The sequence below is a fragment of the Tasmannia lanceolata genome, unplaced genomic scaffold (genome assembly GCF_043159265.1).
Source record: "Tasmannia lanceolata isolate RefF3 unplaced genomic scaffold, GAP_Taslan_0.1 ptg000019l, whole genome shotgun sequence".
In the NCBI taxonomy this organism is placed as follows: Eukaryota; Viridiplantae; Streptophyta; class Magnoliopsida; order Canellales; family Winteraceae; genus Tasmannia; species Tasmannia lanceolata.
Genome location: NW_027518696.1, coordinates 1,356,480 through 1,382,342, shown reverse-complemented (window position 1 = coordinate 1,382,342; position 25,863 = coordinate 1,356,480). Strand labels below are relative to the sequence as shown.

The window sequence follows — 25,863 nt, the reverse complement described above, 5'->3', positions numbered from 1 at the left end:
ACATCGAAACGTTCCGAAACAGAAATTGCCGAACTTTACCAAATTTCCAAATTTCGGTGAAATTTTGTATTTCTTTACAAAATCTCTGCTTCGGTAGCTTCTACCGAATTTTAGCCGAAATTTTGGGATTTGGGTTAAAATTTCGGTTTCAGTGAGACCGAAATTACCACCGAAACCGAAATTTATTGTCTCTCAGGAGTCAGGAGTCAGGACCCTCACTCGGTCCTCCTTGGGTCTGTCGCTCTCCCAACTTCTCTCACCATCTGGTAAGCAAATATTCCATGGAAAAAAAAAAAATTCATGGCTGCCAAACATGGGTGCAATCACGGCCTCAAACATGGGTGTATACATTGATAGTCAGGGGCATTAATCTAGTGAGCCATCATTTAATTGGACAATCTTTAGGCGATTAGAACCCAACTTGGGATCTACAAGATGGACGGTCACGATCAGTGAAAAGTAGGGTCCGCCATGTGCAATCGATTTCAATATCACTGTGGAATGACTACACTGCCCCTTATAAATCCCTTAATTTATTATTTTCTACTTTCTTGCCCCTCAAGTGATCAAGCCCCTTGTTTATATAAATCACTCTCTCTCTCTACATCTTTTTCTCCTCCTGTTACAAGCAGAGACTAACCCTAACTCCCTACACAGAGACGAATCTGTGAGTTGCGCTCTCTATTTTTCATCATCCGATTTTGTTCTGTTGCATGACCTAGTGTTTCATTGCTGCAATTTAGGGTTTCTGTTTTGTTCCTTTTTTTAATACTCTTTCTTCTCCATTTTATAAATTCTCGTTGCTTGAAATTGGTTTTCATTATCTGTTTATCATGGAATTTGTAATTGTTATTTTTTTGAAGGCATTCATTAGAAATCTGAATATACCAGTAGGTGGTTGTGGTGGATAAAGTTCATTTCATTTAATTTCATGTTAAAGACATTAAGCACTGTAATTAATTTTTGGCCATCCAACTGGGATGGATGTAAACTCTATCGGTACAAACATCGCCTTATAGTAAAATGACTTGACAAATGAAAACTTGCTTATGTGTTGTCAAACCAGAAAGGATTCTTGGGTTTTATTGGGTTAGTTGATTTTGAGCTTCTGTTGGGAGAAGAATTGAGTTAGAGGAGTACACTTTAATGATTTTTGTCTTATCCTGCACCCTTTACCATTTTTTAACTCTCTGGACTTCTGTATGCTTTAAAAAAGTGCTATGAAAACATCAAATGAGTGGGTTTTATACATGATTTTTAGTGATTCACATATCTTTTTCAGCTCAAATTCTTTGTGTCATGTATCCCTCTTTGCAAAAGAGGCAAACTACAGGTGCCTGTCTGCCAACCCCCACCAAACACACCACACTACACTTGGCTCTACACATTTACAGAGCTAACCCCTGTCCAGTGTCTGGCAGAGCTAAGGGGGTTTCAATCCTGACTCCTTATCCCCCCCACCTTTTTGTGGTTTCTAGGTTTATGGGTTTGGATATGGCTTTTCTTTTGGATCAAGGGTTTTGGATATTGCTATTTTAGTTTTGGGTTTTTTGTGTTAGCTTGGATTTTTATATTTGGGATTTATTGTCAAGAATCAGCGAACACCTCACTTCAATGACATCTCTGCCAAAAATCATCTTGAAGTTCGGAATCATTACAAGAGGTCTTATGTAAAACATCTGAAATTTTGAATACAAGATTGCTACAATATGTTCATTTAAAAGGAACAAAAATAAACAGTAACCTTGTTGGCAATAACCACAGCATATTCAAGATATATTTGGTTCTTTGTGTAGACCATGATTTTCCAGAGACAAATCTCAAGCTAATGAGAGTATGAGACAATTTCTAGACAATATCTAATTCAAGATTTTGTTTTTTCTTAAGAATGATATAAGAAAACCCACTTAAGCGCTCTCTTTCAGATCATGCCCCAACTTATTTCTCTGCTAAACCAAAATCATTCTTGGATTTCCATTAGAAAGCTAATTCTCCTTGAAGGTTTCATATCACAACATTGACGGATCAAATCATACTGAAATCAAGTTTGCAAAAACTGTAAATAACTAAAAGCAATCCATTCCAACTTATTGCTCCGCTAATCCAAAATCATTCATGGATTTCCATCAGAAAGCTAATTCTCCTTGAATGTTTCATATCACAACATATCAAGCAGTTACATTTAAATTTTCAACTCACGTAAGCCCAACATTGAGAGTGTAATCCTTATCTTTTGTTTTTTGGGGTCCATTGGCAACTATACTTTAGTGTTCGATGTTGTTTAGCTGTGTGTGGTTTCTATAAATGCAAAATGATTTCTTTTAGAGGAAAATGTCTAATAAATAAGAAGGTAATGATGTGGTGGAATTTTTTGAGCAATTTTCACATTGGTTCTTATTTTTCTTTGAAATTCAATTTTTGTTCCTTGCATTTCACGGGCTTTCTTGATAGTAGATAGAGGCGAAAAGAAAGGAAAGGGGAATGGAGTGCGTATTCGGACTGGTGGGCAATGGTTTTGCCCTGGTGGTTGCCGACACATCAGCGGTTAACAGCATTCTCGTTCACAAATCCAATGAAGACAAGATCATGGTTCTCGACTCTCACAAGCTCATGGGTGCCAGCGGAGAACCTGGTGACAGGTACACCTCTCTCCCTTCCTCACCCTCTCTCTATCCATTACATAGGATAAAAAGTAAAAAATAAAAACCTGTTAATGGATTGTCATTTCTACATTTTTTTATTTTTCCTTTTGCAGAGTTCAGTTTACGGAATATATACAGAAGAACGTGCACTTGTATCAATTTCGTAATGGAATTCCTTTGACGACGGCTGCCGCTGCCAATTTCACCCGAGGCGAGCTTGCCACTGCATTGAGAAAGGTCTAATTTTCTCATCTCTCTTTCAGTATATGTTCATTTTGTTGATTTTCCTTCATTGATTAACGAATTAGACTCTGGATAGTTGAATTTTCTGGGGTTGGAGTTTCCTTCTTTACTGAACTTGTTAGTGTTGTTTATAATATCTCTTTTTATCTGAATTGGAAAGAAGGGTTTGCATTTTTCTTATTAGGCCTGAATTCTAAGATTATGTGTGTGTTGTGTGTGCATTTGTCTTGAAGTGTTTGTGGCAGATTATTTGCAGTTTTGTCAGATTTTCTATTTGATATGTGATCTGAAATGGTTATCAAGTGACCAATCTTCGGTATCGAGGTCATCCCCACCATAGAAAGCCAGGCTGAGACGCCTGATAAAGAACAGAGTGTTGAATAGAAGGAAGAGTTAAAAATGATGAGTCCCTAATTGTGGTCAAGAAAGATTGGTCATGTATTAATATTGGTCATGTATTAATATTAATATTTTTCACACCCGATGCACTATCATAGGAAATGTGTGTAATATGATCATTGATGGAGGAAGTTGTGAATACTTTGTCCCTGACGAAATAGTGGAAAAGCTAAACTTCAAGACTGAAAAACTCCCACTGCCATAAAAAAATATCATGGTTCAAAGAACGTAATCAGGGAAAGATGAATGAAATTTTTTTTTTTTTCAATGCTTAAAAATTGTAAAGATCAATTATGGTGGGATATCGTTCCTATACACCCCATGGCAATTTCATGGAATTGTCTTAGATGATGACCATAAGAACACATGCACTTTTTGGATGGGTAATGTGAAAGTTGTTCTTTTACCAAGTAAAGAAGAAAAAGATCCCGAATCTTTCCAAGGTAAGGGTAACAACTTTTTTAATTTGTGAAAGAAAGCCATGAAAATGATGCTATATATATATATATTGGTGGCAAATAACAATGGAAGGTCCTACCATTGAAAAGTTGTGGAACTACTTAAGAAGGGGTATATTCAAGAAATTATGAGTCCATATGTAGTGCCGGCATTGGCAACTCCAAAGAAAGATGGAACATGGTGTGTATATTGATTACCACGCAATATCTGACTATCATAGCTTTTCAACCCCAAAGGTTGGATGACATGTTTGATATTGTCGTCGATGGCGATGCACAAGTGTTCTCCAAAATCGACCTACGAAGTAAGTACCATCAAATCTAGATCAAGTCTGGTGATGAAGGGAAAACTATATTCAAGGCAAAAGACAATCTCTTTGGATTACTTGTGATGCAAGCTGCTTTATTTTTTCGGGAAGTTGTTTGTTTGCATGGAGTTCCAAAGTGGTGAGTTGAATGAAACTCGAGGTGAATGAAAACTCGAGGGTGAGTTTCTTTCCAACGTATGAGAATGATGAAGTTCAAAACATAGAAGTCAATAAAGAAGGTTCACCACTTAACATGGACAATTTTGTCATTTACCATGCTAAAAAGGGATATAGTAGGAAAGGACAAAATCAAGGGCCGAAAAAGGGAAAAGTCCAGGAAATCAGGCTCTCATTTTGCACTGAAGCTGGGTTGTAGATACAAATTAAAGATGATAGCTGCTGTCCAATATCTCTGGACTTGATGAAAAGTTCGGTCATCGAATGGACGGATCAACGTTTAATATTTATGACGCCACTGTCTTTAGGGGTGCAACTCGGGCGGGCTCAACCCAAACCCGTCGGGTTCAACCCGAAAAAAAGTCGGGCTGGGTTTTCTCAACCCGAGTGAGTTCGGGTTGGGTTCGGGTTGAGGGCTTGGGCAACCCGACCCAAGTGAAACTCGACATTTTTAATAATTTGTTTAATTTTTTAAGCTTAAAATCTCGGGTTTGGTCGAGTTGAACTCGGGTCGGGTTTGGGTTGGCAAAAAGGGTTCCTCGGGTCGGGTTGGGTTGAACCCTTAGAAGCAGGAACCTTCTCTCGGGGTGCCGCTCCCACTTCGGAACCTCGATTCGACGCTCCTTAGGAAGGAGCTTCCAGGGGGCGCGACCCCTAGAGAGACGGGAACCGCTCGAATGACGCTCCCAGCCTGCTTCTATTACTCTATAAGTCCCACCATCACCAACTTCCTTACATCAAAATCCTCCAACTCTTCAAAGTACTTCATTGGAGCAAGCACAAAGGCGTGTGCATCTTCAGAAGGCACGAGGAACGAGTGCACACAAATGAAGATGGTTAGAAATTAGCTTTTTGATTTACTTAAATTTTGAAAGATACATATGAAAATGATTAGAAACTATTATTTTTTGATGTACTTGAATTTTGAAAGATATATGAAGAAAATATTACATTCACGTTCCCATGGCGCTCCTAAACTTAAACTCTTCTAGACCCCACGCTTCCCCGCCCCCGCTCTCGCCTCCGCCCCGGCCAGCTTCGTGCTTCTAAGGTTGAACCTCGTCTGGTTGGAACTCGGGTCGGGTTCGGGTTGAGTAAATGGTTGCTTTGGTCAGGTTCGGGTTGGCCTCAACCCGACCCAACCTGACCCGAGTTGCACCCCTAGCTGTCTTTAAGCTCAGTTAAGCAAGTGCTAATTTCGTCTCTGAATTGCAGTTCCTGGACATTTGGAAGAGTCCCTCTATAGTTAGTGGTGCTGGCCTCTCTAATTTGGACTTCAGGAGGGAATTTCTGAGCAAGGAATTGGGGGAGTTTTGGGGTGCTTTTTCAGGTTGCCAACATGTTGAACCCGATACCAGGAAAAGATTGTGGCCTTGGCGCTGCTGTGCGGAGTTGCCTCATCTCGAGGGAGCAAGAGAGGCTATCATATCTTTATGTAGGTGGTTGTCCTAGGTGGTAAATTGATAATCTAGAGGGTGGGATACATATATTGTAAAGGGACATGGGACTCGAGTTCCTTGGGCTGGGGTGAGCGTGTAAATACCACTCACAAAATGGATTTGGCATAGCTGCTGTTAGTATGAGGGGGGTTTCTCGTCCCCATAGTTGTAATCCTGTTATTGCCAGATAAATAAATTCCTTACCTTTAAAAAGAACGTAAAGGATATTTTTGCTAAAGAAAATAATAATGGTCAATATACTTCGACCACATGCTAGAAGCCTCAATGGATAGTTATGATTTGTGAGAGTTGCATTTTTTTCAAAGATTGGCTACTTTGGAATCATGTGTTGCTTTTCTCCATGCATTGTAGAGTGTTCCTCGGTTGAATGCATTAAGTACTCATCTTTTCTTATGTTTTGTAACTTGTGCAAAGTCGCTAATGTTTGCCCAAGGGTTGCCTACCTGGGCATCTGCCTACATAGACTAGAGGACTGATTCATGTAAGACACCTTTGATTTAGTCGACATTTTATACTTGTAAGCTTTGTAACTTGAAGTTTTGAAGGAATATAGAGGGGACATCCCACCTATCTCTCATTCAACTTTTGGATGATGATAAAAGTTGTTTCATCTTTAACACTGTGTTCCTCTTTATTTGGTATTTTTTTATCCATGTTCTAGTCACCTAAAAAAAAAGGTATTTTGAAGACGTGTCCGTGTGTTTAGGACATTTCTTTGTACCATGTTGACTGTATTGCCAACCTTCAGAACACAGAGAGAGAGAGAGAGAGAGAGAGAGAGAGAGAGAGAGAGAGAGAGAGAGAGAGTCCACTCTTCACACTTTTCTTATTAACTTTCAAAGGATGATACAATTCTCACGATGGTGTAACTGCCCATAAAAAAGTGGTTAAGCAGATTGTCATTCTTTAAAAATGGGAGTACACACACAAACACAAACTGATATGTTTTTCTTGGTTTTCCAGAATCCATACTCCGTTAACATTCTCTTGGCTGGTTATGACAAGGAAACCGGTCCGTCTCTCTACTATGTTGACTATATTGCCACGCTTCACAAGATTGAGAAAGGTGCATTTGGCTATGGATCCTACTTCTCCCTATCAATGATGGACAGGCATTATCACAGTAGTATGTCTGTGGAAGAAGCGGTCGATTTGGTCGACAAATGCATCATGGAAATTCGATCCAGACTGGTTGTTGCGCCGCCAAATTTTGTGATCAAAATTGTTGACAAGGATGGAGCTAGGGAGTTTGCATGGCGTGAATCAATCAAAGATGCGGGTGCTGCTACTGCCTGAGCTGATTTGCTCGCTGCTACTGCCTGAGTTGATTTGCTCAACTGTTTTCAATCAGATACATGGTCTTTAATGAATTACTCTTACTATTTTTGAGTTTAAATATTGGTTGTGTTCTTGTACTTTAAAAACACATTGATTTCAAGTGAAAGGCCGCAGTACTAATCTCAATTGTCTGCCTGGTTTGTGAAAGGCAGTAGGGCTTCTGGTTCTACTTAGAAAGTGAGATCCAACCCTTCCAATCCCCCTTACACACACTTTCCCATGACAAGCTACCAAGTATGAAGACCATCCTTTGATGTAGGTTTTAAAAAGGCATTCACCTATGGATTTTAGGGGAACCATGTAACTCCTCTGAACGGTACCCCTTATTTTGAGATGCCATTTACTTGGTAGTCACTTGCATCTTTTTCTTCCTTGTGATAAATTGAAACCGGAAGGAGGTTAGATTTTCAAACTTCCATCGATTGGAGATACTATACAAAGACCTTAAACCCGAATGCCATCTACTGCAAATTAGCTCGAATAATGACCACACCCTTCTTTCCTCTGCCGTGAAAAATTGATTGGAGACATATTCACAGCCAATTTGTTCAAAGATTTACAGAACCTAAGCTATCCTAAATGGTTAAGTGCATGTGTTAACTAGAACTGGTTGTGAGTGCGACTTTCACTACAATGTTTCTTTCAGTAAATTTTCATTTTTCTCACGAGCATTACATTCAATTTAAAAAATGTGGGAAAATTTGAATTATTTGGAAACTTTTAACGATTAATATTATTAATCTCAAAAAAATGAACGAATTTTCAACGTGTTTTAAATTATTCGGAGAACTTTGTAACTGTGCCTACGCGCGCAAAAATATAACACGATCAAAGACTGGCAAAGGAGTGTGGTTAAGGCAAATTGAACAACCATCTATACTGAAGTTTCATTTGGGTGGCCCCAATTCAATCTAAGTCCGATGCCAAACTGAGATCTCAGCCACAAGATTGATAAATGCAAAGATCAAAGGCTTACAAGAAGTTTGTTTTCATCACTCTTGATCAAAGGTGTAGAATCAGATGATGGTGGGACCACGGGCAAATAGGGGTCTAATTTGCGTCGGGCTCAACCCCGAACTTGATGGGTTCAACCCAATTTTGGCTCGGGTTGGGTTGGCATTTCCTCAGGTCAGGTTGGGTTAGGGTTGAGAAAAGCCGGTTAGGGTTGAGGCCTTGGGCAACTTGACCCGACCTGATTTGGAAAAAAAAGAAAGAAAAGAGGTTACACGGGTTGGGTTAGTGTTGAGATATATATATATATATATATATAGGTGGGTTGGGTTAGCTCTTAAGATGGTTGTTTTACAGGGTTTGGTAGGGACCATCAGAGAAGGCATTTCGCGGCTGGGCTGCTGAATGTGAGAGCAGCCACAGAAGCTCAGGTTTTGTCATATTCATTTATTCATCTGAGGTGGCCGCTCTCACTAGGAACAGCCCGGCCGCGAAAAGCCTTCTGCGATGGTCCCTAGCAAAATCCCTCTGTTCACTTGTTTTCCCGAGAAAGAGAAAGGAAAAGAAAATGTTTCCCCGGAATCTTACGTGGCATTAGGAAAAGAAATTCAGGGAATCTGTGTAGGAAAAAGTTTCCCTACACTGTTCACTTGCGTTGGAAAAGGTTTCAAGGGAAACTGCTTGCCCTTCTTTTTGCATTAGTTTTCCAGGGAAACGAAATCCGTGTGTTTTTGGTCGGAAATGAAATTCCTAAAGGGTGGGAAAATGGGCTTTTCCATGTCATTTTTTGCTTTTTTGTAAATATTCCACATGTGTAATTCTACTTTTCCTGGAAAGCAAGTGAACAGCAAGTGAACACCATAATTCTGTCTTATCAAGGTCTTGTCTGGAAAAAAAAAACTGTTTTCCAGGGATTTGCTTTCCAGGGAACGCAAGTGAACAGAGCAGACGAAAACAATCCTCCTTGGAAAAGTTTTCCTTCTAGAATATGAGGGTAAAAAATCGACAAACAAGGTTAGTTTCGTCATATTTCCTAGTGAGCCCTCTCCCTTCTTGATATGCCCACCTGCCATCTCTTACAGTGAACAAAATCATAAAAAACACGCCTCTCCTAAAACCATAGCCATCAGCAGGAGAGCAATGGCGTTATGGCCTCTCTCATTCTCTTCCTCTCTATCTTCATCCCCTCTCCTTTCTCGCAATTACAGAAACAAAAAGGAGGAATTGGTTTTTTCTAGGGTTTTTCGCTGTGCCATGGGGTCCGAACTGAAAAAAGCCCGGTCCGTTACCCGGCCCATTAAGATTGATTCTCAATCTTCTAAAAAACGCCACTGGAAAGAAGGGGAGTTCCCTGGAATTTCAGACGCGTCTGTCAGGAAGAGAACGCCACTAAAGAATGTGAAGAAGAAGATGGATGACAAGCGTGAAGCCAAGGCCTGGACCAGCACTGTCACTGAAACTCTGTCCCAAGCTATCCAAAAAAAGCAGTGGGAACATGCCCTTGAGGTAAAAAAAACAAGAGGGAAGATACCCATATTTCAAAATTAATTTAAGAAAAGAAAAACACTTTTTAGTTTATTTTTATGGATTTTATTGTAATTTTAGTTGTTAAATGCATTTGGAATTGAGCCCCACAACCACATATAGCTCAATTGGAGTGCTTAGTATTGCAACATTGAATTTTTTTAATTTTTTTTTATGAATTTTGTTATAATTTCAGTTGCACAATGCATATGGGGTTGAACCCTACACTCCCACTTTAGGTCAATTGGAATGGGCTCAGTGTTGCAAACTTTAGATTATTTTTCATCGCTTGAATCCTGCTCTTATCTATAAAAAAAAGAGGAAGAAGAAAAAAAGAAACCCACCTTTCAGAACAAATAAAAACACTTTGTAGTTAATATTTATGAATTTCATTGTAATTTCAACTGCAAAATGCATTCAGGGTTGAACCCCACACGCCCACTTTAGGTCAATTGGAAGGTGCTCAGTGTTACAGGCTTGAGATCATTTTTGCCTCAGTTGAATCCCAGATTATCTATAAAAAAAGAAAAAAAAGAAAAAAAATTACATCTATGTACTTTTTGAGAAATCTTGCAAGTTTGGGTGAGTCACTAGTGGCCGCATAGTTGTTTTCTTCCAACATAGTTTGATACATTGTAACCCAAGGCATATGGTCTTTGGGGTGATCTTTTATACAATTGGGGCATGTAAAGGCTCATGGTGCTTTTGGGTGTACGATTCAATTTAGATTTAGGTACAATTTTACATGAACTGCAACCTAGAATTGCCTAAATGAAGGGCTTCTGCTCTGTAAAAATTAACTGCTGTACCAGGTTATAGTGGTTTGTCTGGAGTTAGTTGTGGAAGAAATTATTTTCTCTTGATGTGAGATCTTTTAATGGCGTTTCTGTCACCATTAAGTCATGTTATGTGACAATTAATGTAAAATTTACCTATTGTTAGTTATGAAATGTGTAGATGTTGCATTTATTAAACAAGACAAATAAGATGGGTTGCCGCCCTGTTGCCATTCAAAAAAAGAAAAAGAAAAGATAGGTCACACACACACACACACACACCATCAACTGATTACGTATACCCCCATGGCTTTCTAACTTGTCAAGTAAACTACTCCCATCGCCGTGAATATGAGAGCATTTACAATTAGGAAACCTTAAGATGACATCATATATTTTTGAAACCAAGATGATATCATGTATTTCCATAAAAAGTCTTCTCGATCTCCACGGAGGATGAGAATCCTTATTAAGCCAGGGAATTACATTGACAGTGTCACCTTCGATCCACAAGATTTGGATGTTGTCATTCTTTGAGAGCTTTAATCCATGCCACACTTCCATAATTTCTCCTTCAAAGATATGAGCTTCACCACAGGGAACTGCAAAGGCCATGATAATATTACCGCTTGAATCTGAGATAGCACCTCCACACCAGGCCTTCCTAACCTCAACATTGTTGACCGTAATCACTTTATGTTAAGCTTGAGCCACCCAGAAGGAGGGACAGACCTAGAATCAGGAGGCCGGGGCAAGGAGAAATGATTTCGTTATAAACCGATATCCAATCAGAAATAATGTCATGCAACTTGATGTTCAAAAACAGGATTTTTTAGAAGCCTGATCCAAGAATTCCACAATGATTACATTAATTAGCTGACCTATGCTCTTAATTTTATGTTTAAAGATGCGATCGTGCCTTTCTTTCTGAATTGATCAATTGCAGGATGGGAGGAGCTTGGTCTCAACCGCTCAAGTGCAATGTTAGTTTAATTTTGAGCAAGTCTAGTGTGTATTTGAGTAATAATGATTGGGAGGCATCCTCTTTTTTTCTTCGTATTTTTTTGTTTTACCTGCTAATAATTATGTAGTACAGACATATTATGTTGCATCGCCTGTCCTGACACTGTAGCATTTAAACTGTGGGGTTTGTGAGTTAAGAGCTAATTTATCTTGTGAGCAGAAGCTCATCTTACGTATGCATACGTGCTTAAGATTTTATGTAGAACTTACTAATATAGTGATATGCTTTTAGTAGAATGGTTGCATCTGAATCCAGTCCAACCTGTCTTAACTAAAGCTCACCCATAAGGCTGTATGTTACTGATATGTTGACGTTATTCTCTATTGGTATTGGACAATGACAGACTTTCAAATTGACAATTGAAATTGTGTAGGTATTCGAGATGCTTAGAGAACAGCCCTTTTATCAACCAAAAGAAGGCACATACATGAAACTTCTGGTTCTTCTCGGGAAATCAGGACAACCCTACCGTGCCCAAAAACTGTTTGACACCATGGTGGAAGAAGGATGTGAGCCCACCTCAGCACTCTACACAGCCTTGCTTGCAGCTTATTGCCGGAATAAGCTCCTCGATGATGCATTCTCAGTCCTCAACAAAATGAAGACCCTACCCCTTTGCCAGCCCGATGTCTATACATACAGCATACTTGTAAAGGCCTGTGTTGATGCAATCCAATTTGAACTGGTTGACTCTCTATATCAAGAAATGTCAGACCGTCTGATAAGTCCAAACACAGTCACGCAGAATATAGTCTTGAATGGCTATGGGAAGGCCGGAAAATTTGATATGATGGAGAAAGTGCTCACCGGTATGCTCAAGAGTAGCACGTGCAGACCCGACGTATGGACAATGAATACCATTGTGAGCCTGTTTGGCAACAAGGGTCAGATTGAGATGATGGAAAAATGGTATGAGAAATTCCGAAGCATCGGAATTGAGCCAGAAACACGTACATTCAACATTCTGATTGGTGCATATGGGAAGAAAAAAATGTATGACAAAATGTCGGCAGTGATGGAATACATGCGAAAGCTAGCATTTCCGTGGACAACCTCGACTTACAATAATGTGATTGAGGCATTTGCAGATGCAGGGGACGCAGAACACATGGAGTACACATTTGATCAGATGCGAGGAGAGGGAATGAAAATGGACACTAAGACATTTTGCTGCCTTATTAAGGGATATAGCAATGCACAACTTTTCCATAAGGTGGTAAGCAGCATTCAAATGGCAGAGAAGCTGGAGATACCTCCAAATACTTCATTTTATAATGCAGTCATCTCTGCGTGTGCGAAAGGAGATGATTTGATGGAGATGGAGAGAGTCTTTAAGCGTATGAAGGATACACACCATATGCCGAATTCAGAAACTTATTCTATCATGATTGAGGCGTACATGAAGGAAGGCATGAGCGATAAGATCTATGATTTGGAGCAAGAGAAACAGATTATGGATGCTAATGGTTTCGAAGGTGACTGAGGGTTTTGATGGGAGATACAGTTTGAAATTAATTGTGAACGCTAAGAATAACTGGATAATGTGGGGAATTGCCGTGTCTTTTCCTCCATGGAACAGAGAACTTTCGAATGAAAATGGCGTAAAGTTGCTGCTAGACTTGATGGAATTGTCAAACAAGCAGGTAATCTGGTTATTGGTCATATACTTGAATCTTAATTTCAACATAATTAGCACTTAATGTGCATTTTGTGTAATGTATCATCCTGATAAACATGATCATTCGAGGCAGATGGTTCCAAACATTTTCCTAATATTTAGACCATCGAATGTGATGACAGAGATTGACATCTTCACTTAATTAACCAGTTCTTCCATGAAATTGTACAACTATTGGTATTGCATATATGGATGCAGATGGGTGTTTTTTCTGTAGTTTGTAATTTGATGACATGGGTTTGCTTCCTTTTCATTTTTCTGTGAGGAAAATGCATGGTGGAGAACTTAAAAATGTGTTCCATTCTATTAAAAATGATCCTATCCATTAAGCTAGAAATGAGGAAAGTCAATCATAGCATTGAATTTTGATTAGCGTAGACCAATGGCCAATGGTTAGTAGGTCATGATTTACCATAATAGATCTATGGGCCATGGTTTACGGTCATGATTGATCATAGTGGATCTCGATGGTCCATGATTTATAATCATGGTTGAACAGGGTGGACTAATGGTGTTACGCTGGGGAGGGTGAACTGATGGTCCGTAGTTTACTGTCATGGTTTGACTAAAGTGAACTGATGGTCTATTGTTTCTGTTCATAGCTTGACCAAAGTAGAGCGATGGTTTATGACTATTGTTTCTAAACCTGTGTTACCTGGTTCACGGGTTCTCTTGGTTTTGAATTGGAGTGAGATCTTGATTCCAGCCCAGATTCTGACTTGGTTGCGAATTGGAGTGAGATCTTGATTCCAGCCCTGATTCTAACTATCCAAACGCAGCACTAGGAGTATCATTCAAATCCTTCTCAAAAATCCTTTGGAAAGGAGAATTAGAGTCAAAATGGGTGTTAAAAATGTATTGGGTTTGTAAATAAGAAAGTCAGAATTTGAAATCAGGCCTAAAGTTACTTTACTTAACAATGGTTCCTAATTTGCTAGTGTTTGTGTATTAATATGAACACACAATGGCCCGCAATAGGATATGGGATTGAGCGCACCAAATAACAAATTTCTAAACACTGATTAAACCATTGGTTTTCTATTTGAAAATGGTGGAATTTTATTAATCAAAAGAAAGCAAGGCCCGTGACCAAGATGGTCGGGCTAGCGAGATACAAAGCAAAGGAAAATGCGGACTCTTCCACAAGTGAGACGATCTGTCTCTTCATTTGCCGACCGGTGCATATGCTGAAAACAAGTCAGGTGGGCCTCTAGTTGATTCCAAAATCTCATCAATCATTTCATCAAATCTCCAAGGGTGAGAATCTCCCTCAACTTTGAGGTCATCCAAGGCTGTGTTATCCATAATCCTCATACCCTATACCCTGCAGGATCACCCCGACTTTAGCTTCATTAGTCTTTAATACCAATAGGACCAAAAAAATGCCCATCTAATTGTGCCGGTGTTGTCTCTCAAGGGCCCCCCATGCCAAGTGGTCCAAAGTTACCTAAACTTGAGCCATCAAAATTCAACTTCAACCAGTTCGGAGAGGTCATCTGAGGGCAACAACCTCCCTCATTTCTTTGTAGGTGCAAATCTCCTTCAAGCAACAATTCACGTCCGTTGCCGAGTAAATGTCGAAGCATGGTAAAACCTTTGCCCTTGAGATGACTCGAGATATGATCCTAGAGAAAGTAAAGAGGATACCTTTAACGTCGTTCTTAAACAATTTTACTTTCTTTCTTTCCAGAGAATCCATATTGTAGCCAAAAACACTAGCTTCCAAAGAAACATACCTTTCACTGGCCATGGAGCAAAGAACCAACAATCCAAGAGGTTTGACACCCAAGCTAGGAACACCCAAGTATCCCAAACCTTTGCAGGATGCGGGTCCATACCGTTGATTAGTACATGGTGGATGGCCCAAAGCCCAAAATTTGGTGTACATAACATGGTGGATGGCCCACAACCCAAAATTTTATGATGATTTAGGAATCCTGGCCATCCATTTGAGTAGTTTATTTTTTTTAACTGCATTTGTAAAAAAAAATATCAATTATTTTCTTTTATGTATTATCTATAAAATATAAAAATATTCAAAATAAAGAAAAAGGAAAAGAAAAAATAGAAACAAGCACACATGCAAATTAATGTTTAGACTTTAATATAGGATGCTTCCCTCAAATGATAAGTTATTTAATAAGAGATAATTAGGAATCATTTTGCATTAAATGTGAGGCTAGCCTTTTCTTCTATATAAACTCATTGCCCGTAATCAACTTCACTCATCTCTATTTGCTTCCTTGTGCATACCATTGAAGCAGCTCTTCGGTTAGGCAGCCATCTCTGTAGGAGAAAATGGCAATTTCAAATGTGGCAGTGGCCTTTCTGGCAGTAGCTTTCGCTTTTCTGCTGTTTTCTCCATCTTATTCCGGTGGGTTATCATGCTTTGGCAGCCATCTTTGCTACTATTAGCACCATCGTGGCACATAGAGCGTCTCAGTTTTGGCCCTAGCATCCTCCTTGGGATGCAGGGCCAAAACTGCAACTCCATAGACGCCCTCATGTGGGCTAGGCCAAGTGCAGGCTTGGCCTATAGGCAACTCCATGCTAGGCCGCCTGCACGGTCTAGACTACATGCTGGGCAAGCCTCAAATCATTTTCCTATTATTATTGTTGTTGTTGTTAATGTTGCTAAGATTAGGTTTGTTCATTATTGTTATGTCTTTCCGGTTTAAATGACTAAAACTAGTAGGCCTTAACCACAATATGGTTTATTTAAAAATGAAAGGGAATTGCTAGTGTCCATCGCAAAAACCATTTCGCAGCCGGTCTGTCGCATGTCAGACCACCCACGTCGTGAATGGAGACAAGAGCTGTTGTCTCCATTCACGAGGTGGCTGGTCTGGCATGAGACAGACCCAGCTACGAAATGCCTTTCGTGATGAACCCTAGCAACTCCCAAAATGAAAATATCTTAATAAAGATAAGGAAATGTTATCTGCACTACTGTATTTTGATGAGGGCACTCCTCACTTTATTCAAAAAACGGTATGGCCCGCAGACTGGAGGGTTAGGATTAGGGCTGCAACTCGAGCAGGGTTTTACCCTACCCGCATCGACCTGACCCGAAAATAGCTTGGGTTGGGTTCAGGTTTCATGGGTTTCGGGTCGAGCCGGGTTGAGCATTCAAAACCCGCATGAATCTCGGGTCGAGCCGGGTTTGAAGGGGCCCGGCCCGACCCGACCCGAGTTACATAAGTTATAGTATGTACATTTTTTTCTACTGTTAGTTAAAAGTTAAAAGTGAAAACCCACACACCCACTGTTATTGTATGTGAGTGTAATTTCTGCTTCTATGAGTTGAGTTGATTCAAGTGTTTGATTGTAATTACAACATTGTTTGATTACAGCATTGTTTGATTCAAGTGTAATGTGAGTGTAATTACATCATTGTTTGATTCGAGTGTAATGTGAGTGTAATTTCTGCTTCTATGAGTTGAGTTGCCTTGCCAAACAAGAATTTTCCTTAAAAAATTGCGTCAACGTGAAAAAACCCGACCCGACCCGAGATTTATCATGGGTAGGGCCGGGTTTGGGAATCGTGGGTTTTCCGAAAAAAAACCCGACCCGACCCGACCCGAGATATTTCTCGGGTAGGGTTGGGTTCTCCAAAACCCGACCCGCCCGACCCGACCCGAGATTTATCATGGGTAGGGCCGGGTTTGGGAATCGTGGGTTTTCCGAAAAAAAACCCGACCCGACCCGACCCGAGATATTTCTCGGGTAGGGTTGGGTTCTCCAAAACCCGACCCGCCCGACCCGAGTTGCAGCCCTAGTTAGGATCAACCTATGGAAATAGTTTTGGGGGCACAACCTATTTAGGCTGTGGCCCATCTAACGGACGGTTTGGATCATCCTATGGTGCGGGCCATACCGTACTTTTAAGGTATTTAAGACTTGGCTTTCTACCTTTCTATAACTCGAATGGAGTTCCATTTTCATTTTTATATGGTATTTTGTTTAGTATATGACAAGCTGATAACAAGGCTTCCCCCCACATGTTGAGTGGTAACCCTGAACTATTTAGCATGGCATTTACTATGTCAATTAGAGTTGTATTTTTTTCTTTCTGCAACTCCATTTTGTTGTGGAGAATAAGGTGTCGTCATCTCATGAATAATTCCATATTTTCTATAATATTCAGAAAATTCATTTGAGGTGTATTCACCACCTCGATCTGATCTAAATATTTTAATCCTTTTTTCTAACTGATTTTCCACTTCAGTTCTATAGGTTATAAATTTTTCTAAAGCTTCATTTTTACATTTAAGAAGATATACCATTGCAAATTTTGATTTGTCATCTATGAAGGTAATAAAATATTTATTTTCTCCTATAGTAATAGTGTTCTTTAGGTCACATACATCGCTATGTACTAGTCCTAGGATTTCTAAATTTCTTTCTATTGATTTAAATAATTTTTTGCTAAATTTTAATTGAACATATATTTGACACTTTGGTTTTTGTTCAATAGAAATATTTGGAATCATACCTAAGTTCACCATTCTTTTTATAGATTATGAATTTACATGTCCTAATCTACCATGCCACATATCATAAGATTCACCAATATAAGCAGAAAAATCAGAAATTTTATTGATTTCATTCATAGATACATTGAGCTTGAATAAACCCCCAAAAGCATAACCCTTTTCCACAAACATCCCACCCTTGGTGAGAATAAATTTATCAGATTCGAAGACGAGCTTGTAACCGTGCTTGTTCAACAAGTAGCCATAAATTAAGTTCTTCCCGACTTCTGGAATATAGAGAACTTGGTGCATTGTGAGAATCTTGTCGGAAGTAAGTTTGAGATCAATGATAAATGACTACAAGTGAAGGAGATACACGATTTAAATAATGGAAGATCCAATATTTCAAAATTGTATCTAGAATGACTGGAAAGGTAGAAACAAGACCAGATATAATTTGATCGTTATTGAAAAAAGCATAAGCTTCGGGCAATTTGGCGAAGAAAAAGCTACTCGAAGGAAGGGCAGAACTAAGACAGATACAGATCAAACTAAAGATATTAAGCATAAGACCATTATTTCTAACTTAAAGAAAGAAGGAAGCTCGATGACGGCAGTTCGAACAGAATTTGTGTGACTTTATGATACATATAAAATGAAACCATGGATCATACCAATCAAATTACTTCTTTTAAATTTTCATGGAAATAAAAACATTAGTGAAAAAAAAAAAAGATCTTCAACAATGCCTTTGTCATTTGATCCAATAGCGTTCCGTTAGATAGGAACAGATTTGATAAATACTGATAACTCTCAGATGGAGTATTAGAACGGAAAGATCCATTAGATAATGAACTATTGGTTCTAAGCCATTTCTGGCGATGAATTAACAATTCGAAGTGCTTTTCTTCCGTATTCTTGATGAACCAGCGTTTATATATAGATGTAGGAGGATTTGTTTGGGAAGTAATAAGCCCCTTTGCGCCTACAATCTATACTAATAAGGGCTAAGAGGGGCCCCCTAAACGTAGTAAGGAGGAGCCCCTCTTAGCCCTTATTAGCCCCTCTCACGTAAGGGCGTTTAAGGCACGTAAAGGCCGTTCGACAACCAATCTTCTTTTGCTTCTTTCTCTAACGCGTTTAAGGAGGACGGTCCCTGGTCACCGGTCTCTTGTGGGGGTGCTCTTGTAGAATATGATTCGCTTGAAGTACGTAAGAGGGGTGAGTTATACTTATTAAGTACATGCAGATATAGGCATCTAGCTATCCGCATATCCCAGTTCCACTTGGGGCAACATGGGTCGTGCTATTATGGTCGGTCTGTGACCCCTGGATGCCGAAGGCGTCCTTGGGGTGATCTCGTAGTTCCTACGGGGTGGAGACGATGGGGTCGGTCCATGGATTTTCCTTCCTTTTGCCACATTTCGCTCAAAGGGTTGATATTTCAAAGAAGGCAGAGGTCTTTAAGGAACTTCGAATTAATCAAACGAAATGAAATAAATGAAATGAACAAAAAAGGGGGGTGCCCAGTATCTTATCGAGCTTTGAATGGAAAAACTGGTTAAAGCGTCATTATCAATACAATTTATCTCAGAATAGATGGTCTAGATTAGTATAAAAAAAATGGCGAACTAGAGTCAATCAGCGTCGTACGATTGAAAATAAAGATTCCAAAAAATGGGATTCATATGAGATACTAAGGTTGATTGGAACGTTTTCCTTTTTAGGTCAGGTTTCTGCTCGGTGCGCTCGAATGGTGTTTTTTATTTTATGTTTTCCTTGAAAAGCAAAAAGAAGGAAATGGATTACGAATGGGGTTGGTCTTGCAAGTTTCTTTGTAGGAGAGGGGATCAAATATCTTGGGGGTGGACGAATCTCTTCTTATCTCTTCGTATATTTACTAGGGGAGGGGAAAAGAATGACTGAAAGAAAAGAAATCAATTAGTTATTCATCAAGGTTTCATTTGATTCAATGACCAGAGTTAGGCGGGGATATATAGCTCACCACTTCACATTCACTTAGGCCCGGGCCAAGTCAGTGGGGGGACCCTGTCGGGCTCCTTCCCCCACAAAACAAACTGTACGTGGGAGTTTCCCTTCATACGGCCAGCCAATTGTCTCGATCGGGGGATATCATTGAGAAATAGGAATCAGTGTTATCAAAGGATTTCCTGCGATCAACAATTGAAATGATCGAAAAAGATATGTGAGTTAATATATGTTCTAAAGTCGCAAATATCATAAAAATTTATTTTGTTAAAAAAAAAGGGCCTGTGAAACGGGTTGGATAAGTGTTTAGTACATCGAGGGGGACATATCGATAAAGGGTAGCAATGTAGACTCAATAAGACGTCAATAACTATTCTGGTGTCCTAGGCGCAGAGGAACCACACCAATCCATCCCGAACTTGGTGGTTAAACTCTACTGCAGTGACGATACTGTAGGGGAGGTCCTGCGGAAAAATAGCTCGGCGCCAGCTTAACACCGGCAGAATTCATACATGAAAAGGTATAAAACAAGAATAGGCGGAAATCAATATGCTGAAATAAGGAACAACTGCCAATAAGATAGAAATAATGAAATGAATCATAAATAGAGGTCATGCTCGAATTGCTGGTATTGACCCTGATTTGGATGCTCAAGTGGAATTTGGAGCATTCCAAAAACTTGGAGATCCAACTACAAGGCGACAAGTAGTCTGATACAACATTACTCTAGCGTCGTTTGCCTCTTTTTGATTTTTTTTTGATTTGACATACAAATCTTGTTTGTCGATAACCTCGGACCAATCAATCGAATATTGATTAATACGTAATCGATCGAAGACTACTTGAAAACGGTGCTTCTGTTCAGAAACGAAATGTTTTAAATGTTCCTGCCCTATGAAAAAGGAATGAGAACTTGCCATACTAATAAGGGTTGCGCGCTGAAAGCTGCTTCTCTTTCAATTATGGGGAGCTTACCGGAGACGTGTAGCCTTCCCTTTCCCCATGACCTTAGCCATTGAGGAGTTACCCATGAAAAGCATTTCGCTTTCATCTACTTGATGATAGGTGACGAACGCACTTCTGTCATAACAGACATGTACAGTGGCTCCAGTGTCTACCCACCAATCACTCACATTGAACACCATGTTCACTTCAAAGTCTACGGTTATAAGCTTCTTCACTTTGGTTCCGTGAATGACAGTCGCGGATTCCATCATATTGGCTTGAGGAGCGGGTTTCGCTTGAGAGTTTTTGACATTTTGGGAAGTGTCTTTTCCCTTTCGATGTCGACATTGTCTAGCATAGTGTCCAGGTTTTTCGCAATTGAAACAACCCTCTTTCTTCTTATTCTTGTCTATCTTTTTGTTACTTTTGAAGTGGTTTCGGTTATCCACCTTCTTCTTATTTTAATGAGACCCAAAGTTTTTATTTGTTTTCTTCTCACTAGTCTCAACAAGATTGGCCTTAGAAAGGAATTCCGATTCTTTGTCATTTTGATCACGATTCCTATGTTCTTCTTCTATTCGGAGTGTTACTAGGAGATCTTCTAAAGATAATTTCTCTTTTCTATGTTTAAGACTTTTCCCGAATTCCTTCCATGAAGGTGGAAGTTTATCAATAATGGCCGCTGAATGGAAACGGTTATCCATTTTGATTCCTTCTGGTAGGATCTCATTCAATAGGAGTTGGAATTCATGAACTTGTCCTAAGACGGGTTTTCCATCTACCATCTCAAATCTAAGATAGTTTCCAACTACATATTTTTTTCACTCCGGCATCCTCAGTCTTGTATTTTTTATCTAAAGCTTCCCACATTTCTTTTGCAGTCTTCATTCCACAATACACTTTATACAAGGAATTCGTCATGACAATAAGTATATAACCACGACACAAAAAGTCATCATTTTTTCATTTTTGAGTAATCTCGGATTGAGCGGGTTCATGCTCTTCGGGACTAGGCTTGGGTGTGGTCAAGACATAGGCAATTTTAAGAGTTGAAAGCCAAAAGAACAAGTGCTGTTGCCAACGCTTGAAGTTCAATTCGTCAAACTTCTCGGGACGAGTGTAATCTTCACCAGTCATGTTGAACTAAACCGAAATAATCTATCTTAAGATTGTTGGAAATGATCTTGGGGTCAAGTAAATTAGTTCAACAAAATTAGTGATTTATTTAATTGAAATGAAATAAAGAAATGATTACCTTTGATGATCCCGAATGTAAATCGCAAATTCGTAAGCAAGGATCAAAGAAAATATGTAAGAGAATGAAAAGAGTTTAGTGGTAGAGGCACGTTACAGAGTAACGCCACCCTTAAGATAGATTATCGCCCCCACCACGAACGGTATGCAATCGGGTTCTCTTGCGACCTATCTCCAGGATACAACACCACTATCTTTGTCGTTGACGGTGTGCACGCACCGGCTCGGACCTTGCGAACACGAACGATGCCGATCAAATTTGCCCACTTGAAAGAAAGGTTGCAAAACTTAAAACTTGTAAAATTCTTGAAAGAACAATACAATTTTGGGAAAATGACCAAATAGAAGGGGTTTCTACTGACTATGACATTTCAAGAGGGGTGTTTTCTAAATCACCAATCAAGAGTGCATATGACTAAAATGCCCTTGACTCTCTCTCTCTCTCTCCCCCTATCAAATCACCTTTTTGAAATGATTACATTTAGAGAAAAACAAATCCCAAAACCCACATTTTTCCCTCTTCTTCTTCTTCCTCCCACCTACCAAAAAAACGTACGTATGAAAAACCCAAAAACCTCCATTTTTGAAACCCAAAACCTCCATTGTTAGATGCCAAAAGCTCCATTCTATTGCTGAAAACCTCATTTTTAGATGTGAAAGCCTTCCTAACCCTTCATTGCATTGCACAACGCCTCCATTTTCAACAAATATTGGAAAAAAACGTTATTGGATTTGGAAATCTTAAAAATCTTCACTAGAAACTACCATTCCATTGCAGAAAGCTTCCATTTAATGGAAAGGTGTGTATTTTTACCCCTCTCCCCTCTCTTTCCATTATAAGGCATGTTTATAAACTTGAATGAAAGTTTTTCATGTTAAACTACTGTCTTCCATTGTAGAAAGCCTTCAATCACTATTTAATCTTATTTAAATTACTTTAAACACTTTATAATCATTGTTATTTTTCTGTAAACCACTAATTTCTTAAGTTTAACCAGTATTTCACTACCATAAACCGGTACTGAAGTGGGTGTTTATAAGTGGTTTATATAGCTTCTTTGGTTAAGAATCCTTTGTAGTGGTTTATAATCGTAATTAGTGGTTTATTAAGGCTTACCAGTGGTTTAGAGTATTTATAATTGGTTTATAAGGATTTATAAATGATTTATACAGGGTGAGCAGTAGTTTATAGTGTTTATAAGTGGTTTATATAGGCTTATAAGTGGTTTAGAGTGTTTACAACTGGTTTATATAGGGTAAATAATGGTTTATATAAGCCTGTTTGTGATTTAGAGTGTTTATAAGTGATTTATGTAGGCTTATCAGTGGTTTAGAGTGTTTATCATTGGTTTATACAGGGTAAGAAGTAGTTTATAGTGTTTATAAGTGGTTTATATAAGCTTATCAGTGGTTTAGAGTGTTTACAACTGGCTTATATAGGGTAAACAGTGGCTTATATAAGCCTATCAGTGGTTTAGACTGTTTATAAGTGGTTTATGTAGGCTTATCAGTGGTTTAGAGTGTTTATACATGGTTTATACAGGGTAAGAAGTAGTTTATAGTGTTTGTAAGTGGTTTATATAGGTTTATCAGTGGTTTAGAGTTTTTACAAATGGTTTATATAGGGTAAACAGTGGTTTATATAAGCCTATCAGTGGTTTAGACTGTTTATAAGTGGTTTATGTAGGCTTATCAGTGGTTTAGAGTGTTTATACATGGTTTATACAGGGTAAGAAGTGGTTTATATAGACTTACCAGTGGCTTTAGAGTGGCTTATCAGTGGTTTATAGTGTTTATAAGTGGTTTATATAACCCTATCAGTGGTTTAGAGTGTTTATAAGTGGTTTATATAGACTTACCAGTGGTTTTAGAGTGTTTATAAGTTGTTTATTTAGGATTACTAATGGTTTAGAGTGTTTATAAGTGGTTTATATTGGCTTAACAGTGGTTTATAGAATTTATAAGTGGTTTATATAGGGTAAGCAGTGGTTCATATTTCATTGTCATGACTTAGTAGTGGTCTAGAGTGTTTACAAGTGGCCCGAATTGTCTTAGTAGTGGTTTATGTTGTTTTATGGAGATTTAGTAGTGGTTGAAGTTGTGCATAATTCTAAAATGGCTGCTTTACTTGTTAATTGGAATGATTTTTTTTCAATTGGTTATTTTGACAATGGTTTAATTTTGTGTAAACAGAATTTTGTGTAAAGAGCTTCTTTTATCTTACACGTCGACGGCTTTGTAAAGGGTGCGGCGGTATCATTTGCATACATCGGCGGGAAGAAGTTGCCCGTAATTGTGGGTTGAAAAAAAATTGTGAAAAAATTGGAAGCAATTAGGGGTTTAAACCAAATTTTAGGGCTCTAAACCATACAATTCTAAGAAATTAGGGGTTCAAACAAAACTTTACGACTTTAAACCATATATTTCTAAAAAACATAACCAATTTTTAGGGCTTTAAACCATAGATTTTTTTTAAAAAATTAGGGTTTTAGTTGCTGATTTTCCAAACTGAAAGAGAGAGAGAGTACCAACCCTAACTTATTGGTTTGAGTCTAAACTGATTTGGGAAAATTATAGAGTTTTCTAAACTGATTTTCCAAAATATACGGTTTTCTCAACTAATTTGGGAAAATATAGGGTTTTCTAAACTAAATTTCTAAACCAAACTTGGAGGTTTAAACCAATAATCTGTGAAAAATTAGGGGAAAATTAGGGGTTTAAACCAAACTTTAAGGCTTTAAACCATAGATTTCTAAAAAAATTAGGGGTTTAAACAACTGAGAGGGAGAGACTACCAACCTGTGAGAGGAGGTTCACTCAGAATAAGAGGATACCGGAGAGAGGTGCACGAACCTGAGGGGCATTGTGACCCTCTAATGGACGGTTGGGATCATCCCATGAGAGAAAGAGGGCATTGTGGCCCTCTAATGGACGGTTGGGATCATCCCATGAGAGAGAGAGAGGGGCATTGTGACCCTCTAATAGACGGTTGGGATCATCCCATGAGAGAGAGGGGGGCATTGTGGCCCTTTAATGGACGGTTGGGATCATCCCATGAGAGAGAGGGGGGCATTGGGGCCCTCTAATGGACGGTTGGGATCATCCCACGAGAGAGAGAGAGAGAGGGGGGCATTGTGGCCCTCTAATGGACTGTTGGGATCATCCCATGAGGGAGAAAGAGAGAGGAATTGTGGCCCTCTAATAGACGGTTGGGATCATCCCATGAGAGAGAGGGGGGCATTGGGGCTCTCTAATGGACGGTTGGGATCATCCCACGAGAGAGAGAGAGAGAGAGAGAGAGAGAGAGAGAGAGAGAGAGAGAGAGAGAGAGAGAGCCCTCTAATGGACTGTTGGGATCATCCCATGAGAGAGAAAGAGAGAGGAATTGTGACCCTCTAATTGATGGTTGGGATCATCCCATGAGAGAGAGGTGACGGTATTTTAAAAACTGAAGGTATTTTTGTCCTAAACCCTTGCAAACCAGTCACCATCACTATAAATTGGTTATTTCCAAGTCTCCCCTCTTCATATGTCATAGTCAGTAGAAAGTCCTTTCATTTGGTCATTTTCCCTACAATTTTAAGAAGAAGAAGAAAAATCAAATACAGGTACTATTTAGAATAACATGTACTGTTGAGAATAGAAGGTGTGTTCTTGCATATACTAAACAAGTGTATATATACTACACCCTCAATGTCTCTTCCCATAAATCAAAAACCGTTTTCAAATGACAACTAAAGGTAAAACATAAATAGCATTAAAAAATTAATAAATTATCACAAAGAATGACGTCTAGAAAATTTGAAATTGATTCATAAAAAGTCAAAGCCTTTAATGCTTTAAATATTAAAATATCCAACACTAATTTCCCCACTGAGGTAGGTTCATTGCTTTTTCTCTATTGGCTTTTTATGGTGGATCACTGAGGTAGGTTCATTGCTTTTTCTCTATTGGCTTTTTATGGTGGATCACTAACTTCACTGTGAATGCAAGTGCAGCCCACAAAACATGGTCGACCTTCATGATCATGGTCCCATGTCACATGGACTCTCCTTCCATAAAATCAGCACAAACAAAACACAATGATTTAAATCTTCTAGTGGGATTTTTTTTTTTTTCTTTTTTTTTTGGGGGGGGGGGGGGGGGGGGTGGTGTCATTGATTAGGGTTTTATGAATGTCTATTTGTTGTTGTACCACCAGTACATTGTCCACCCCTATCCA

The 25,863-nt window shown here is 39.0% G+C and overlaps 2 protein-coding genes across 3 annotated transcripts; both read left to right on the top strand.

Moving 5' to 3' along the window:
* The first annotated feature begins 517 nt into the window (after positions 1-517).
* Positions 518-7,151, top strand: LOC143852903 (proteasome subunit beta type-2-B). Of its 2 annotated transcripts, none has more exons than XM_077362554.1 (4): positions 518-667; positions 2,455-2,639; positions 2,756-2,879; positions 6,651-7,151. In XM_077362554.1, exons 2-4 carry the CDS (start codon positions 2,482-2,484, stop codon positions 6,981-6,983), a joined length of 615 nt encoding a protein of 204 aa, XP_077218669.1. In that variant the 5' UTR covers positions 518-667; positions 2,455-2,481; the 3' UTR covers positions 6,984-7,151. The 2 variants fall into 2 exon arrangements, with proteins under 2 accessions (XP_077218669.1, XP_077218668.1); XM_077362553.1 differs by having other exon boundaries at positions 539-667; positions 2,452-2,639.
* Positions 7,152-9,043: 1,892 nt separating this feature from the next.
* PPR2 (Tetratricopeptide repeat (TPR)-like superfamily protein) lies at positions 9,044-13,194 on the top strand. The gene is made up of 2 exons (XM_077363015.1): positions 9,044-9,482; positions 11,674-13,194. The coding sequence occupies exons 1-2, from the start codon at positions 9,117-9,119 to the stop codon at positions 12,781-12,783; spliced, it is 1,476 nt and encodes a 491-aa protein (XP_077219130.1). The 5' UTR covers positions 9,044-9,116; the 3' UTR covers positions 12,784-13,194.
* Positions 13,195-25,863: the final 12,669 nt, after the last annotated feature.